The sequence below is a fragment of the Schistocerca americana genome, chromosome X, assembly GCF_021461395.2.
Source record: "Schistocerca americana isolate TAMUIC-IGC-003095 chromosome X, iqSchAmer2.1, whole genome shotgun sequence".
Classification (NCBI taxonomy): Eukaryota; Metazoa; Arthropoda; class Insecta; order Orthoptera; family Acrididae; genus Schistocerca; species Schistocerca americana.
Genome location: NC_060130.1, coordinates 193,212,992 through 193,231,353, shown reverse-complemented (window position 1 = coordinate 193,231,353; position 18,362 = coordinate 193,212,992). Strand labels below are relative to the sequence as shown.

The window sequence follows — 18,362 nt, the reverse complement described above, 5'->3', positions numbered from 1 at the left end:
GAGGTGACCGGCTCTCCCCCGTTTCGTTTCCCCTTTCTCTGACTCGCGGTGGCTCTGTTACATTGGAACATAAGAGGTATTCGATCTAATTGGGAGGAATTAAAACTGCTCCTCCGCCTGCACTGTCCACTCGTCATAGGTCTCCAGTAAATGAAGTTACGCCCAACTGACCGTATTGCTTTTACCCACTATACCTCCGAGCGATCTGACCTAACCCCTTTGGACGGTATTCCAGCTCATGGTGGGGTCATGTTGCTCGTTTGGGACGATGTCTATTACCATCCCATCCCATTGACCAACCCACTCCAAGCAATAGCTGTCCGTATTACTCTTTGTGCCTTTACTTTTTCTGTTTGTACTGTCTACACTCCATCGGCATCCGCAGGTAGTCGGGCTGACATGATGCACCTGTTTGCTCAGCTTCCTCCGCCGTTTTTATCGTTTGGTGACTTCAATGCCCATCACCCCCTTTGGGGTTCTCCTGTATTCTGTCAGAGAGGCTCCCTCTTGGTGGATGTTTTCAACCATCTCAATCTTGTCTGCCTCAATACTGGCGCTCCGACTTTCCTCTCGGACTCTACTCATACCTACTCCCACTTGGACCTCTCGATCTGTTCTACCAATCTTGCCCATTGGTTTGAGTGGTATGTCCTTTCTGACAACTATTCGAGCGACCATTTCCCCTGTGTTGTTGGTCTCCTGCACCACACCCCATCCCCACTTCCCTCGAGCTGGAACATACCAAAAGCTGACTAGGGACTTTACTCCTTCCTGGCGACCTTTCCAGACCAAGATTTTCTCAGCTGTGCCAGTCAGGTCGAATACCTCACGGCTGTTATCATCAACGCTGCCAAACGTTCCATTCCTCGTACTACCTCTTCTTCACATCACGTTTCAGTCCCCTGGTGGAATGAGGCTTGCAGAGATGCTATCTGTGCTCGACGACCTGCTTTACACACTTTTTGCCGCCATCCTACACTGGCGAATTGTATTAATTACAAACGACTCTAAGCGCAATGTCGTCGAGTCATCAAAGACGGCAAAAAAGCTTGTTGGGCCTCTTTCACAAGCTCCTTTAACAGTTTCACTCCCTCTTCTGTCGTCTGGAGTGGCCTGCGCCGGCTGTGGGGCATTAAGGCCCACTCCTCGATACCTGGCCTGACTTCAGGTAATGAGGTACTTGTAGACCCTGTGGATGTCTCCAACGCCTTCGGCCGTTTTTTTGCGGAGGTTTCAAGCTCCGCCCATTACCACCCTGCCTTCCTTCCCAGAAAAGAGGCAGAAGAAGCTCGGCGACCTTCCTTCCACTTGCTGAATCTGGAAGATTATAGTACCCCCCTTTACCATGCGGTAACTCGAACGTGCACTTGCACTGCCCAGTCCTCTGCTCCAGGGCTAGATGCCATTCACGTTCAGATGCCGACACACCTTTCTCAGGTAGGCAAATGCTTTCTTCTTCGTACCTATAACCGCATCTGGACCAAAGGTCAGGTCCCCACGCATTGGCGTGAGGCCGTCGTTCCCATACCCAAACCCGGGAAGGATAGACACCTTCCTTCTAGTTACTGCCCCATTTCTCTTACAAGCTGTGTCTGTAAGGTGATGGAGCACATGGTTAACGCTCGGTTGGTTTGGATTCTTGAATCTCGACAACTACTTACTAATGTTCAATGCAGCTTTCGTCAACGCCGCTCCGCTGTTGACCACCTTGTCACCTTGTCGACGTTCATCATGAACAACTTTTTGCGAAAGCGCCAAACGGTAGCTGTGTTCTTCGATTTGGAGAAGGCTTATGATACCTGTTGGAGAGGAGGTATCCTCCGCACTATGCACAGGTGGGGCCTACGTGGTCACCTGCCCCTTTTTATTGATTCATTTTTAACAGATCGAATGTTTAGGCTACGTGAGGGTTCCGTATTGTCCGTCTTCCTCCAGGAGAACGGAGTGCCTCAGGGCTCCGTTTTGAGCATAGCCCTTTTTGCCATAGCGATCATTCCTGTTATGGATTGCATTTCACGTAACGTCTCCGGCTCTCTATTCATCGATGACTTCGCGATCTACTGCAGTGCCCAGAGAACATGCCTCCTTGAGCGCTGCCTTCAGCGTTGTCCTGACAGCCTATATTCATGGAGTGCAGCTAATGGCTTCCGGTTCTCTGAAGAGAAGACGGTTTGCATCAACTTTTGGTGATATAAAGCATTCCTTCCACCATCCTTACAACTCAGTCCTGTTGTTCTCCCCTTCATGGAGTTAACAAAGGTTTTAGGTCTCACACTAGACAGGGAACTTTGTTGGTCTCCACATGTCTCTTATTTGGCTGCCCGTTGTACACGTTCTCTGACTGTTTGTTTGAAGTGGGCCCGATAACAAGTCATTGCCTTCAGATATCAGATGTGCCATTTGAGGCCTTTTATTTCTGTGGTCCTGGTATTTCATCAGTTCAAGAAGTTAAACTTTGCTGGATATTTGCTTAAAAAGTTGTAAATTTAAAAAAGAATAAGGTTTGACGTGACATCCATATTGTCTCTAATACATTTCTTTCTTTTCTTAACCTGAATGTGGAAAAAGACATGTTGTTGTTGTTGTTGTTGTTGTTGTTGTTGTTGTGGTCTTCAGTCCTGAGACTGGTTTGATGCAGCTCTCCATGCTACCCTATCCTGTGCAAGTTTCTTCATCTCCCAGTACTTACTGCAACCTACATCCTTCTGAATCTGCTTAGTGTATTCTTCTCTTGGTCTTCCCCTATGATTTTTACCCTCCACAGTGCCCGCCAATGCTAAATTTGTGATCCTTTGATGCCTCAGAACATGTCCTACCAATTGGTCCCTCCTTCTTGTCAAGTTGTGCCACAAACTCCTCTTCTCCCCAATTCTATTCAATACCTCCTCATTAGTTATGTGATCTACCCATATAATCTTCAGCATTCTTCTGCAGCACCACATATAGAAAGCTTCTATTCTCTTCTTGTCCAAAGTATTTATCGTCCATGTTTCACTTCCATACATGGCTACACTCCATACAAATACTTTCAGAAACGACTTCCTGATACTTAAATCTATACTCGATGTTAACAAAATTCTCTTCTTCAGAAACTCTTTCCTTGCCATTGCCAGTCTACATTTTATATCCTCTCTACTTCGTCCATCATTAGTTATTTTGCTCCCCAAACAGCAAAACTCCTTTACTACTTTAAGTGTCTCATTTCCTAATCTAATTCCTTCACCATCACCTGATTTAATTTGACTACATTCCATTATCCTCGTTTTGCTTTTGTTGATGTTCATCTTATATCCTTGTTTCGAGACACTGTCCATTTCATTCAACTGCTCTTCCAAGTCCTTTGCTGTCTCTGACAGAATTATAATGTCATCGGTGAACCTCAAAGTTTTTATTTCTTCTCCATGGATTTTAATACCTACTCTGAATTTTTCTTTTGTTTCCTTTACTGCTTGCTCAATATACAGATTGAATAACATTGGGACACTGAACTCACATTCGGGAGGATGACGGTACAATCCCACGTCCGGCCATCCTGATTTAGGCTTTCCGTGATTTCCCTAAAATCACTCCAGGCAAATGCTGGGATGGTTCCTTTGAAATGGCACGGCCGATTTCCTTCCCCATCCTTTCCTAATCTGATGAGACCGATGACCTTGCTGTTTGGCCTCTTCCCCCAAACAACCCAACCCAATAACATCAGGGAGAGGCTACAGCCCTGTCTCACTTCCTTCCCAACCACTGCTTCCCCTTCATGCCCCTCGACTCTTATAATTGCCATCTGGTTTCTGTACAAATTGTAAATAGCCTATCGCTCCCTGTATTTTACCCCTGACACCTTCAGAATTTGAAAGAGAGTATTCCAGTCAACATTGTCAAAAGCTTTCTCTAAGTCTACAAATGCTAGAAACATAGGTTTGCCTTTCCTTAATCTTCCTTCTAAGATAAGTCATAAGGTCAGTATTGCCTCACGTGTTCCAATATTTCTACGGAATCCGAAGTGATCTTCCCCGAGGTTGGTTTCTACCAGTTTTTACATTCGTCTGTAAAGAATTCGTGTTAGTATTTTGCAGCTGTGACTTATTAAACTGATTGTTCGGTAATTTTCACATCTGCCAACACCTGCTTTCTTTGGGGTTGGAATTATTATATTCTTCTTGAAGTCTGAGGGTATTTTGCCTGTCCCATACATCTTGCTCACCAAATGGTAGAACTTTGTCAGGACTGGCTTGTCAGGACTGGCTCTCCCAAGGCCATCAGTAGTTCTAATGGAATGTTGTCTACTTCCGGGGGCTTGTTTTGACTCAGGTCTTTCAGTGCTCTGTCAAACTCTTCATGCAGTATTGTATCTCCCATTTCATCTTCATCTACATTCTCTTCCATTTCCATAATACTGTCCTCAAGTACATCGCATTTGTATAGACCCTCTATATACTCCTTCCACCTCTCTGCTTTCTCTTCTTTGCTTATAACTGGGTTTCCATCTGAGCTCTTGATATTCATACAAGTGGTTCTCTTTTCTCCAAAGATCTCTTTAATTTTCCTGTAGGCAGTATCTGTTTTACACCTAGTGAGATAAGCCTCTACATCCTTACATTTGTCCTCTAGCCATCCTTGCTTAGCCATTTTGCGCTTCCTGTTGATCTCATTTTTGCCTGCTTCATTTACTGCATTTTTATATTTTCTCCTTTCATCAATTAAATTCAAGGATTTATACTAGCCCTCGTCTTTTTACCTACTTAATCCTCTGCTGCCTTCACTACATCATCCCTCAACGCTACCCATTCGTCTTCTACTGTATTTCTTTCCCCCATTCCTGTCAATTGTTCCCTTATGCTCTCCCTGAAACTCTGTACAACCTCTGGTTTAGTCAGTTTACCCAGGTCCCATCTCCTTAAATTCCCACCTTTTTGCAGTTTCTTCAGTTTTAATCTACAGTTCATAACCAATAGATTGTGGTCAGAGTCCACATCTGCCACTGGAAATGTCTTACAATTTAAAACCTGGTTACTAAATCTCTGTCTTACCATTATATAATCTATCTGATCTCTTCTAGTATCTCCAGGATTCTTCCGTGTATACAACCTTCTTTTGTGATTCTTGAACCAAGTGTTAGCTATGATTAAGTTATGCTCTGTGCAAAATTCTACCAAGCAGCTTCCCCTTTCATTTCTTAGCCCCAATCCATATTCACCTACTATGTTTTGTTGTCTCCCTTTTCCTACTCTCGAATTCCAGTCACCCATGACCATAAAATTTTCATCTCCCTTCACTACCTGAATAATTTCTTTTATTCATCATACATTTCATCAATTTCTTCATCATCTGCAGAGCTAGTTGGCATATAAACTTGTACTACTGTAGTAGGCGTGGACTTCGTGTCTATCTTGGCTACAATAATGCGTTCACTATGCTGTTTGTAGTAGCTTACCCACATTCCTATTTTCTTATTCATTATTAAACCTACTCCTGCACAACCCCTATTTGATTTTGTATTTATAACCCTGTATTCACCTGACCAAAAGTCTTGTTCCTCCTGCCACCAAACTTCACCAATTCCCACTATATCTAACTTTAACCTATCCATTTCCCTTTTTAAATTCTCTAACCTACCTGCCCGATTAAGGGATCTGACATTCCATGCTCCGATCCGTAGAACGCCAGTTTTCTTTCTCCTGATAACGGCGTCCTCCTGAGTAGTCCCCGCCCGGAGATCCGAATGGGGGACTATTTTACCTCTGGAATATTTTACCCAAGAGGATGCCATCGTCATTTAACCATACAGTAAAGCTGCAGAGACATATGCAGGAATAATTTTAAAGGAGGCAGTAATAATACTTGTTGGGCAATATGTGTCTGCTGGATTGACTAGGAATCAAAGGAAAGAGAAGAGAAAATGATATGGGAAGAGCCATGCTGCTACGGGATACTATATTAACACTTTGCTGGCTGCATATATCGTACAAATTGATCCCAACAGTGGTAATTCAGATTACTTGGCTTGTCACTGGCCATTCTTGACATTATTAGGAGATATCATCACTAGTTCTTGTAAGTTCTCAATCCTGTTCCCCTACTTACATGAAATTTCGAAGATATACGTATGTAAATAAATACAAAATTTGTTTGTTTCAAATGTTTGTTCATTTAAACTTTTTGGAAAAATAATCAATTACGAGTTGCACTTTGAAAAGCTGGTAAGCATTATCCAGTTTATTTTGCTGTCAGAAAAATGTAAAAATGATAATATTTGTGTGAATCGCCTGCGGGACAGCGCTTTGTCAAATATCGGTGTGTGTAGCAACGGATTCGTTGACCAATAATCATCAATCCTTCCTTTTTTTTTTTACAGTTTCCATAAGGATAGCCAGCCCAAATCACTTTCTAAGTTCGGGTCCTCTAACGTGCGTATGCGCAGACACACGCGCACACACATACACACACACACACACACACACACACACACACACACACACACTCTCTCTCTCTCTCTCTCTCTCTCTCTCTCTCTCTCTCTCTCTTTATTTCAATACACGAACACTATCCCAATAGCTTGAAGTGCATATAGGAATCTCTGTTATATTCCAAAGAATGATTGGTGTCAAGACAATGTCCTGCAGTGGCAGATTTACTTGGCTGTTGTAAGCGTGCATGCCATTTATGCTCAGAACATTGGCCTTTCACAGTCCTGATAGTCTGACCAATATATGACATGAAACAGCTGCAAGGAATACAGTAGACAACCACCTTACGTGAACCAAGATCATCCTTTATGTTACCTAAAAGGACCCCAATTTTAAATGGTTATTAAAACACACACATCACATTGTATTTCCACAGAATATGACCAATCCTGTTTGAAATGCTTCCTGTGTAAGGCCAAAAAGCCGTAGAATTTGGTACCACCTCAGTATTATCATGGCTCACACAGTGCATAGTTGGTCAAGAGTGCAACATATGTCTTATCTCTCTTTCACTACAACCATTCCGACAAAAGGTGACTTCAAGATGGACTAACTCTGCTGACAAACTCTCAGGGCCCAGGATGACATGGGCCCTGTGAACCAAGGTTTGAAGTACCCCTTCATGTTAAGCTGTATGGTGAAAACTATTAGCCTGCAGATACAAGTTAGTGTAAGGAGGCTTCCTATAATTGGCATGTCCCAACGCACAATCCATCTTCCTCCTAACCACCACATCAAAGAAGTGAATATTGAGGTGGGTTGAATTCAGGTGTTCTAGAAAGTCATTCAAATTCTCACTGCCATTAGGCCAAACAACAAAAGAATCTTCTACATATCTGAAAAAAAAACATGCAGTTTTCAAAGCCGTAGACTCAAAGGTAAGTTCTTCAAAATCTTCCATAAACAAGCTGGCAATGATAAGTGACAACTCCATCTGTCCGCTCATAGTACTGCTCATTGAATAAAAAGGAAGTGAGTTAACACATGTTGAAATGGGTTCATTAATTCAGCACCAATCCTAACCTCAATCAACTGTAATGAATCGGACAGAAGTATACGAGTGAAGAGACAGAGAGACCACATCAAAACTTACAAGAATATGTCATTCAAATGCATTCACTCTAACTGATCTACAAAATCTGCTGAGTTCTTAACATGGTGCTTACATTGACCTACTATATGACTCAACAGAGTAACAAAGTTTTTTCTACACAATGTCAGAGCAACAGTCTTAATCACAATCTTATGAAGAGGAGCCTCTTCCCTGTGGACCTTAGGGAGGCCAAGTACCCTAGAGAGAACAGCACAATAAGAATTGAGGCTCTTGATATTCTCCTGCCATAAGGAACTTTTTCCAGGAGGTTGTTAGTCTTTCTCTCAACACTTTTTGTTGGGTCAGAACCGATCCTGCGATATGTGGAATCAGACAGTAAAAACTGCATCCTTTGACGGGTCAACTCTAAGTGAATGTAAAGCAGTCCTCTCAGCTGCTGTGATATTACTCTTGGGTGTACGTCCCCCAGTCAACACACAATATGCCTTCCTCCTAGTATATTCTGCAACATAAGGAGGTAGTTTAAAAACAGTGTGTACAAGAGAACTTATAGAATCAACCACTGGCAAATGCTTTAGAGCACCGATAAAGCTGCTTCATCAAAAAGCTTTCTCCATGAGACATATCACAGAATGTTGAGATACAGTATAGATTCCAAGCCACAGAAACATTCAAACTTTGCCAAATGCCTGGCAGTTACAGAATGAAATTCCCAGTGCCATGAAGCATCATCCACCAATCCCAAGAAAAAGCTGAAATTTTGAGCAGGCGTTAAATGAAGCTGAAAAAATTCCTTGGAAACAAAATCCAGCTGTCAGTGAGTGTGATGGATCCTCTCATAAACAATATCTAGGCTAGTGCATTGCTTGATAAGACTAGTGGCAGGAGAATTAATATGATGCACTACTTTGGCAAATGTTGGAACAATATTTTGATCACAACACTGCAGTAAAAACGACACTGCACATTGCAATCTTACTGTACTGCTGCAGAATTTATCCAACCTCCACAAGCAGTGATTAGTTCTATTGGGAGGAAATTAACAATGTGAGATTTAGTTTCTTCTGGCATATACAGTGTTCAAATAACTTAAGAGAATGCAGCTGGGTGGCATCGTTGACAACTGCAGATACTTCAACAGGAACATACCTTGCCATTTTCAATGCAAAACTGCAGAAAGTAAGCACTGTGTTGACACCCACTTACTTTTTATTCAATGACCAGTACTGTGAGCAGACAGATGGAGTTATAATGGGAAGCCCATTGTCACCCATCATTACCAATTTGTATATGGAAGATTTCGAGGAACACACCTTGGAGTCTGCAGCTGAAACTAGCATGTTTTTTCAGATACGTAGATGATAGTTCTGTTATTTGGCTTCATGGCAGTGAGAACTTGAATGACTTTCTAGAACACCTGAATTCAATCCAGGGAGGAGAGAGAGAGAGAGAGAGAGAGAGAGAGAGAGAGAGAGAGAGAGAGAGGGAGGAGGAGGAGGAGGATTGTTATTGAACTTCGCTATTTGAGCAAGTGTAGGTGGATTACCATTTACCATATGGGTACCCAACTTTACAGTGTTCAGACTGTGTGCTGCAGAATTTGCATTGTCAGTAGTGGTAGCATCATGACTTGCCATTAGTAGGAATACTAGTACAGAGACAAAGTGCTGAAACGAAAGTATCAATGGGCATTACAGCTGCAGACAGTCAATAAGGGTCTGGGCATGTGAGCAGAGCTTTACTCATAGAACTTTTTTTTATCAAAACAGCAGCACTAGTGTTGCTGCTCTTCACAAGTCTCATGCATTAAAGGTATATGAAGAGGTCCTCTTTCTACACCAGTGTTGAAGAATATGATTCAGAAGTCAGAACTAACTGACAATTTGGGAATTACTCCTGAAAAAGGCCGGTGGTCAGTTGTGTCACATGTTGTTGAAGAATGTACTGTTGCCATGGCTGAGAAAGCTGGACACAATAACGATCTTCAAGCTGTGCCACAACTGCTGAACATTCCATTGTCCTTTGTTCAAAAAGTGCTGCAAACAATTGAGATGGTATCCAGGCTATCATGGATGCAGGAGGTCATAACATTGAGCAATATTTGTAACTTGGAATGTAAACATGGCAATTTATATGTTGAAATTTCTCCCTACTCACTCTATATGTGACTTATTATAATTTATGCTCTGTATTTTATGCATGCCCAAGCCATAGAACAGATTTCTGTTAACTATTTTGTGTCTGTCTAAATTTTTCATGTGCAAAATCCAGATCTATCTTAACTTTCTGAGAATCTTTCTTAAATACCACCTAATGTTCTCCCATTGTGTTTAATAGTGCAATAATTCTTCATCATGTGACCTGTGAGTATTATCTAACAATTCCCACCTAACTGATTACCTCATGAGGCTATGCCTAGAAAGTGATTTCATTACATTTCAAGTGTAACCTTCATATGCTCCTTGCAAGACTCATGAGCTGAACTGAAATTTAGTCTCCTCCTTAACCTCAGCTTCTTAGTGTGTCATTGCATAGGATAGCTTTTGAATTGGAACACAACTTATTGATGCAGATTAAATACTGAATAAGACGTAGATACTGTACTCAAAGTATGAAGAAACAAGCTAATTTTATACAGTGTTATCATGGAAATGTGACTCTACTAAGAACCATGCACAGACTGCACAGTTCAGTGTCAAATTTTTGAGTAGTTGGAGCTAGGTTCATTTGGCAAAACTCGAAAATTTTCATTAAGGTGATAGGCACTTGATTCACTTATTGTATTTATGAAATATTCAAAATAATACCCAAGTTCTAGCTCAAATTAGATCACACCTACTGAATATTGTACCCTTATAGTGTGTAACTACTACACGGCTACATGATAAGAAAGTGCAGACTGATTGTGGGATTATTGTCCAAATCATGTAGCATGTAATACCCCGAGATGATATGCACACCATAGTATGAGATGCAACAGAGGTGCACAGAGGTGAAGAAACAATGTTGATCAGGTCTGTTTAAAGTTTTGTGGGTTTTGTAAATTTCTTCAGTTTTGAAGACATGGTTTATAGTCTTTGTATTCTCTTTGGTTTTCTTATGTAAGTGCTGAGAAACATTACAGACTCAATTATACGCTTCCTTTGTTAATTAATTAATCAATTAATTCTTAAATCTTTGCATGGAGGACATAAAGTAGGGATTTTTTTCTGTTGGCTATATAGAGGATTGAATATCTGCATTAAAAGATTGAAGTAAGAACATGTTTTAGTCCTATTTTGAGTTTCCTTAACAGATTGTTTTGGTCTCATTTCATCTATGAAAGTAGCAGTTTTATGAATTCATCTACAAGGTATATGATAACTGTCCCCAAAATAATGTCTATCATTCACATGCCATTATTCAGAGTCTTGCTGGGCACATACAAGAAAAGATAGAGCCACTGGTGGTGCCAGCTATTCTTGAACATGAAGAAATAAGTGGCTTGACAAGTCAGATAGCTAGTGGAAAGAGAGGAAGAGCTGTGTTGTCATCATGGGATTCTGAGCCATTTTTGGGTGTACAGAAGTCATTGGATGCAGTCTTGCAGGAACTAAATTATATCTATAAAGTTATGGGGAACCATGGTGTTGACCCAGAACTTACTGTCCAGATATTTCAACAGGTGAGATGACCAATTTTCTAACAGTAAGTTACATGATCCTAGACTATAAGGAAACTGCTGTATTTTGTAAATACTGAAGTCTCTAGTAGATTGCAAACCAGAAATAAAAGAAAATACCCATGACAATGTTACCATTTTAAGTGAAGTTTTGTGTTTTAATTTTGCAGATATTCTACTTCATCTGTGCCATTTCAATGAATAATCTACTGCTCCGAAAGGATTTGTGTCATTGGAGTAAAGGAATGCAGATAAGATATAATCTATCACATCTTGAACAGTGGTGTCGTGACATGAGACTACAGGTACATGTAGTGTTATCAGTAGTCTATTTTTTTTCCTCCTCCCTGCAAAGAACAACATTAATGAAACGTGGAGTATTCATAGGCTTTGGCTTATGGAATCACTTTTGTATTGTCAAATCGACAACAATAAGGATTTAGGGAAATCAATGCAGTCCCTTTAATCTCATTATGTTGTGGGAAAAATAATGTTGTTTTAGACTATTATATAACTAAAAATTAAATTTGGTCTGATTAGGTCACTTACTTGGGGTATTATACAGTGTTTTGCCTTGGGACACCCTCTTTTCCTGTTACTCAACAATGACTTGTCATCAAGTGTAGCAGATGACTCCAAAGTAACTTGCAGATAACATAAGGAATAGACTGTCATCTGGAACCACATAATGTAGCCCCACAAATAACATATCAGAGGGAAATCTGTTGATGTGTCACATATAAGAGTGTAACTCTGTTACAATAAAAATGTACTATAAGTAATTTCTATTGAATAATTCCTTTTGGATTGGTGTTATTACAGCCATCAATAATGTCCTAATCATGTAGTGTGGTACGTCAGACTTCTAGGACTGAAGACAAGTGTGGCAACTCTTGTGGAAGGCATGTACATTTCATCTGCAAATGGTGAATGTAGATAACATGCTTTACAATAATAATACCAATATCTACAGTCAGCACCTGTGGTATGCTTTAACTACTTTACTTTGAATTGTATATAATTCCTTGATGTCATGTGGGATAATATTGTGAGGTATCTCAGCACAGGTGCCTAGGATACCTTCTACTCTAAAAACATGACAGATACACTTACATTAAACTAACTTCATGAGTGATGTTTCATTGTATGGAGCAGTAGATCTGTATTGAAATAATTTACAGAAGAACCTCCCATCTCCATAGTGAACTGGATTTTATTGTACAAGGTGTACAACTTTGCTTCCGCCATTTTTCCCCAACATTTGAGGCTTTAATGAAACAAATGGTTACACGTGTTTCATTCAAAGTATTTTCCATTGCTGGCCACTACTTTCTCCCATCTTTCAGGCAGTGTATGAATCCTGCATCAAAAAAATTGTTCAACTTTTGAAGCAATCCATGAATCGATCCAGTTTGTGGCTTCTTCATGAGATCGTAAGTGTTGGTCAGCCAGGCCACGTGCCATTGATCTAAACAGGTGATAGTCTGAGGGAGCAATGTCTGGAGAGTACAGCAGGTGGGATAGGACTTCCCATTTTAATGTTTCCACGTATGTTTTGACCTCTCTTGCAACTTGGGTTTGAGCATTGTCGTGCTGCAAAATCACTATATTGTGCATCTCACTGTATTGCGGCCGTTTGTCTTCTAATGTTCCACTCAAATGCACCTAATTGCATTCGATAGCAAGCATCTGTGATTGTTTCACGTGGTTTTAACACCTCATAGTACACGATGCCAAGCTGGTCCCACCAAATGCAAAGCATTATCTTGGAGCCATGAATATTCGGTTTGGCCATCAATGTGGAAGCATGGCCAGGATATCCCCATGATTTTTTGCATTTAGGGTTATCGTAATGAACCCATTTTTCGTCCCTGGTCACAATATGATGCAGAAATCGCTTCTGTTTTTGCCTTTAAAGCAACTGTTCACAAACCCACAAATGCCATTAAACGTCTCTTGGTTTCAGCTCACATGGGACCCAACTTCCTTCTTTCTGAATCATGCCCATAGCCTTGAGAAGTTTTTAAATTGCTAGATGTGTCACTCCCACTAATTGTGGCAATTCTTCTTGAGTTTGACACGAGTCTTTACTCAGCAATGTCTCCAATTCTGCATCTTCAAAAACATTCTCTCTTCCACCATGCCAGTCAACGACATTAAAATCACTGTTCTTGATGCATTGAAACCACTCAAGACACATTCTTTCACTAATAGCATCCTTACCATCCATACTTGAGAGCATTCAATGAGACTCAACCACTGTTTTCTTCATATTGAAACAAAACAGTAACATCTCCCACAAATCATGAGAACTAGGCTCATAAAATGACATTTTCAATCAAGTACAACTTCATGATGCAGACAAAAATTGACTAATGTTTGACTGAGGTTATGTTGACTGAGGTCCAAGCTAACTGCCTGATGTCTGCGATCTGTTTGTTTTGACTGCTACTTACTATTGTCCCCACCTATTGGCAAACAGTGTAAGCAAAGTTGTACACCTTGTATTGTGACTTTAAATGTTGTAGGAATGCATTTATCTAGTGATACCATTCCATAAACACTTCACATTGCCAAAATACCTGATCCAGTATTTAATTTTTCAGCTCATTGTTGCTTTCACAGGAAGAGCAATTGTTCAATTTGTTTGTAAAACACCATGTAGTTAGGACTAATAAAAGAAATCCATAGCTATGTCATTAGATGGTCTGTAGTAAGTGTTCTCAAACAGAAAATAATTCTGTTTTGCATATGTTTCAGTGGTAATTGTTGATGTGTAGCACTATGGAATTCAGCTTAGGTATGTGTAAAAGGTATCTCGATTTGTTTTTGCACTCATCAGTGGGAGTATTTGTATACAAGCTAGTGATGTTAAACGAAACTACCCTACCTGACAAAGAAAGTGAACCTGCAAGAAGGGGAAAAAAATAAACTTCACAGTTTGAGAAGTTATGTGATGTTACAGCAGTGGTTACAAAACTGAATCAAATTTACAAAGAGCTTAATAGTAGGAGTCCACTTATCAGTATGATGTTGCAGCCCTCTGATATTGATGTATGCACTTCTTTGGTTGAAAAAGGTGTCATAAGGAGTTTGTGACCTCTCCTGAGACAAGTTGGCCAACAACTTTTGTAACTAGTCCTTAATATACTGCATGCCAGCATGGGATGTTAGTTGAGATCCAAGCTGATTCCACACATGTTCCGTCGGGGGCAGTTCTGGGGATTTTGTTGGCCACCGGCAAACCTCAACATCATGCAGACAGTTCATAGATACACATCATGTGTGAATGACCATTATCCTGTTGAAAAATGGTACCATAATCTTCTTGCATGAGAGGTAACACACAGAATGCCTGTGGTGTACCATTGTCTTTCAGAGTTTTCTGCGTCAGTATAACCTGTTACCTGGAGTTACACCCAATGGCTTTACACCCCTTAATGCCAGGAGTAACACCTTGTGCCTCTACAAAACCATGAAAGAGCGGGACCTCTCCCAGACTGGCATTGTACTCACCAATGATGGTTATCCAGGGTAGTACAAACTTCAGTCCATCAACAAAGACAATGTGACATCATTAATTAGCAATTTATTCTTCCTGGCCGTACCATGACTCCAAAAAAAAAAAAAGTCTGTATTGTGGTTTTAATGACCACCTCATGGGATGGTAATTCTCTGGTGAAACTGCTGCTGGTTTCTGACCAAAGGTATGGAATGACACAGAATGTAGCAAGAGTTCATTATTTGTTCTCAGAAGGCAGATGTAAGTCAGAAGGGGTTACAGTGTTGTTAGTGCAAACTATGACAGTCCCTCTATGTGGTGGTTAGGTGCGGTTCACTGAAACATTAACAATAAGTATATGAGCCCTCACACTCCCATACAGTCAAACAGTCACTGTCACATACAAATGCCATCAGATCTGGATATTGCACAATATGATGAGGCAGCCAATTGAAGACCCACAATGAGGCCCCTTTCAAACTCTGTCAGGTGCTGATAACACTGTCTAAAAAGAGTATGTGGCACCTCCACATTCTTCACAGTGATCATTCAACATCTTACACTGTCCATGCTCCTTATATATCCTACCAGGCTTGGTAACAACAATTAACTCAAACAACAGTAATGGACTACCTGCAACTCTAATCATTACATACTCAACAATCGTGCATATGTATATGAAAGTAAATTGATATCTGACCATGGCTATTAAGTGACTTTTTGTCAGGCAGTGTAGTTAAAGCCAATATTGTTTGAATTTTAGCTACAAGAGCTGAGGAATTTCTGATGCCAAATATTAGTTTAAGTTTTGTTTTCTTATTGTGATGTAATCTAGTTTCTTCCATAGTAATCAACAAGAAGCAGAGAAACTGGACACTACTGGCTGTCATACGTATGTAACATAGGTAAACCAAAACATCTAGGAGCCATTGGAGTAATATTTACAAGTGTCCAGCTGCTGGTTTCTGACCCGAAATTTTTACATGATTTTATAATGTTTTGTTCCTCTTGGTTGTTAGAAGCTGCAGTTGGATCTTCATACAGATTGTGAAATTTAGAATTATTTAGGCATTTTTATTTTTTGACTTTGTTAGTGATAACATCGCTAGACACAAGTTTCCTCTTGAACTTGATAATTGTATTAATTTCACCACACAAAATAGCATCACTATTGGCAGCAGCACTTTTTAATTGTGATCTGGCAAATGTTTCATAGAAGGATCTCCCATTAACACAATTAAAGGTCTATTTATCACTTACAGAAAAACAGCTACTTCTACTGTGACCTGTGCAGGATGGTACCATCCAGTCACAAGTAAGCAGCTTTCAGTTCCTTGGTGTGTCACCTCTCACTGGTTCCATCATCCAAATCTGATTTTCAAACAATATCCATAACTTAATCATTATTTTAAATTAAAGACACAATGAAATATTAAGAGCAGATCAGTGTGTACAAAATCAACTGCAAACATATTGGAAAAGTATAAGTGGTCAGTCAAGCAGATCTGTGGCAGTTAGGTTGTCAGAACACCAGAGAAGATGGACACTATGGAAGATGGGTTCAACCTTGCACAACATCTCTTAAAAGAAAATAATGCATTAAGATGTGTGCTGCAACATTTTACATAACTTTAAGAAAAAAGGAAAATTGATAGTTTAAATAAATAAACGTATGATATAGAATACCACCTTAGTTTTGAATGACAAAACAGTTTTCATTCTCATTTCAAATTAAGGTTCATTTATGCAGATGTTAGATTAGAACATTAAAATCAATTTCATCATTATTTTTTGTCAAATATAACAGTTACCATACAATGACACTCTGTCTCATCATTTTATATATCTTCATATGTGTTTCAATAATATTGTGTAGATGCCATATCATTCTATCTACAGTTGTGATGATTGGCTGTTACCTGTCTGTTGTGCTGCCACAAAGAACAAAGTTAGTTTATCCACATACAAGTAAACAGCAAACACACAAATGGTACAATAAACAGTAGAACATAATCTGAGGATGAGCACCTGCTGTGCTGTCCTTATATGGAGGAGATCTCCAGCAGATGCACCATGTGCCATACCATATGCCCAAATTATGGGCAGCCTCTGGTGGCCATCTTGCACAGATGCCATTGGTAGAGTATGAGTGTAGTGCACTGGTAACCTGGTAACATGGATCATATCCATATGTACAGGATTATAGCACCCCTCTCCCTTACCAAAAGGGCACTCGTCTGATGACGGAATTGGGGCAAATGATGACACAACCATGACCTATGTGGTGGGCATCGGAGACGCTGGTGGCTGTGGGAGGAGATTCTGGCCTGGAACTGATGAGTAAAGGTGGAAGTGACATGGCCCCTGACATGTGCAGTGGCCACCTCTTGCAAAGTGCCATAAGTGAGGGCCGGTGAGAATGGTGTTGGTAGCATCTAGACATCTGGGTCCTCAGAGTGGCAGAACTGCACCAATGCTGAAGTCACTAATCACCTAGGCCAGGAAGAGAGCTTTACCACCTGATGGGTTGCACACTGACAGCAGGCCGTGACAAGACACACAATGTCTTCGTCAATGCCAGGCCAGAAGATGTGTCGATGGGTCAGTGACTTGGTATAATAGAGCCCTCCACTTTCCCAGCTGTAGGAACTGAAGCACACCATACTCTACAGCCATTGGAATCACAACCCTGGATGACAGCCCATCATTTGCTAAGAGAAAACCACCATTACACACTGGAAGGTGGTGACAAAGGACAGAATAGCTACATAAAAAATCAGAAGTCCTGCCCAAAGACCTGTCTGGCAAACCAAGTTGAACAACTTGGTGCAAAGTCAGGTTGACAGCAACAGCAGCTGCAATCCAGAAGCCTGCAATAGGAAACCCTTCCACTATACGTTCTGCCTCAACATCTAAATGAAAACAAAGGCACTCTTCCTGATCAAAAGTAGGGTATGGCTCTGTCAGAATCAGGGACAGTGCATTGACATTGACATGCTGTGCAGTAGGCCAAAAATGTATTTCATAGTTGTAGTGAGACAGAAACAAGGCCCCACACTGGAGGCAATCTGCTGCTTTGTCAAAGTACAAAGCAGAAGGACTAAACAACAGAACCACGGGCTTGTGGTAAGTAATGAGGTGGAACTTAGATCCATACAAGAATACATCAAACTTTTTGAGGGTATAGATGATAGCAATGCCTCCTCCTCAACTAGGCAGTAGTGCTGCTGAGTGGAATTGAGCATTTTTGACATGACAACTATCAGACATTAAGAACCATCCTCATGACCATCAGGCCATACTTAGAGGAGCCTGTAGCCAAGACCATTTGGTGGCCAGGATGCCAGGAGAAGAATGCAGCATACATTTCAGAAGCATTAATGCATGCTGCCAGGCCGATGTTCAGTGTAAAGAAATGTCCTTGTGGTGAAATTTGTGGAGGGGATGGTCTGCTGTGGGCACAGCCAGAATGAATTTATGGTAGTAAGCAATTTTCCCTAAAAGCAGTTGGGTGTTCTTTGACATTGGAAGGGTGAGGCAAAGAGCTGTGACAGCAACATGATGACATGAAGGCTTTACAACAGGGCCAGCCACATTGTGCCAAACTTCACGCATGCAACGGGTGTGGACCGTGGGCAGGACAACGCCCAGCCTGTCACTTGGCTTTGCTCAGTCCTCCTTGGA

General features: G+C 40.8%; 1 protein-coding gene across 2 annotated transcripts in view; it reads left to right on the top strand.

Annotated features, from left to right (window-relative positions):
* Positions 1 to 11,359: 11,359 nt before the first annotated feature.
* The window catches only part of LOC124554731 (unconventional myosin-Va-like), a 36,903-nt gene continuing 29,900 nt past the window's right edge, over positions 11,360 to 18,362 (top strand). The window contains exon 1 of one of the 2 annotated variants that reach the window (XM_047128378.1): positions 11,360 to 11,481. In XM_047128378.1, coding sequence (XP_046984334.1) covers positions 11,374 to 11,481 — 108 coding nt within the window. In that variant the 5' untranslated portion in view covers positions 11,360 to 11,373. The remainder of the gene's footprint in view (positions 11,482 to 18,362) is intronic. The other variant, XM_047128379.1, reaches the window with a different exon arrangement.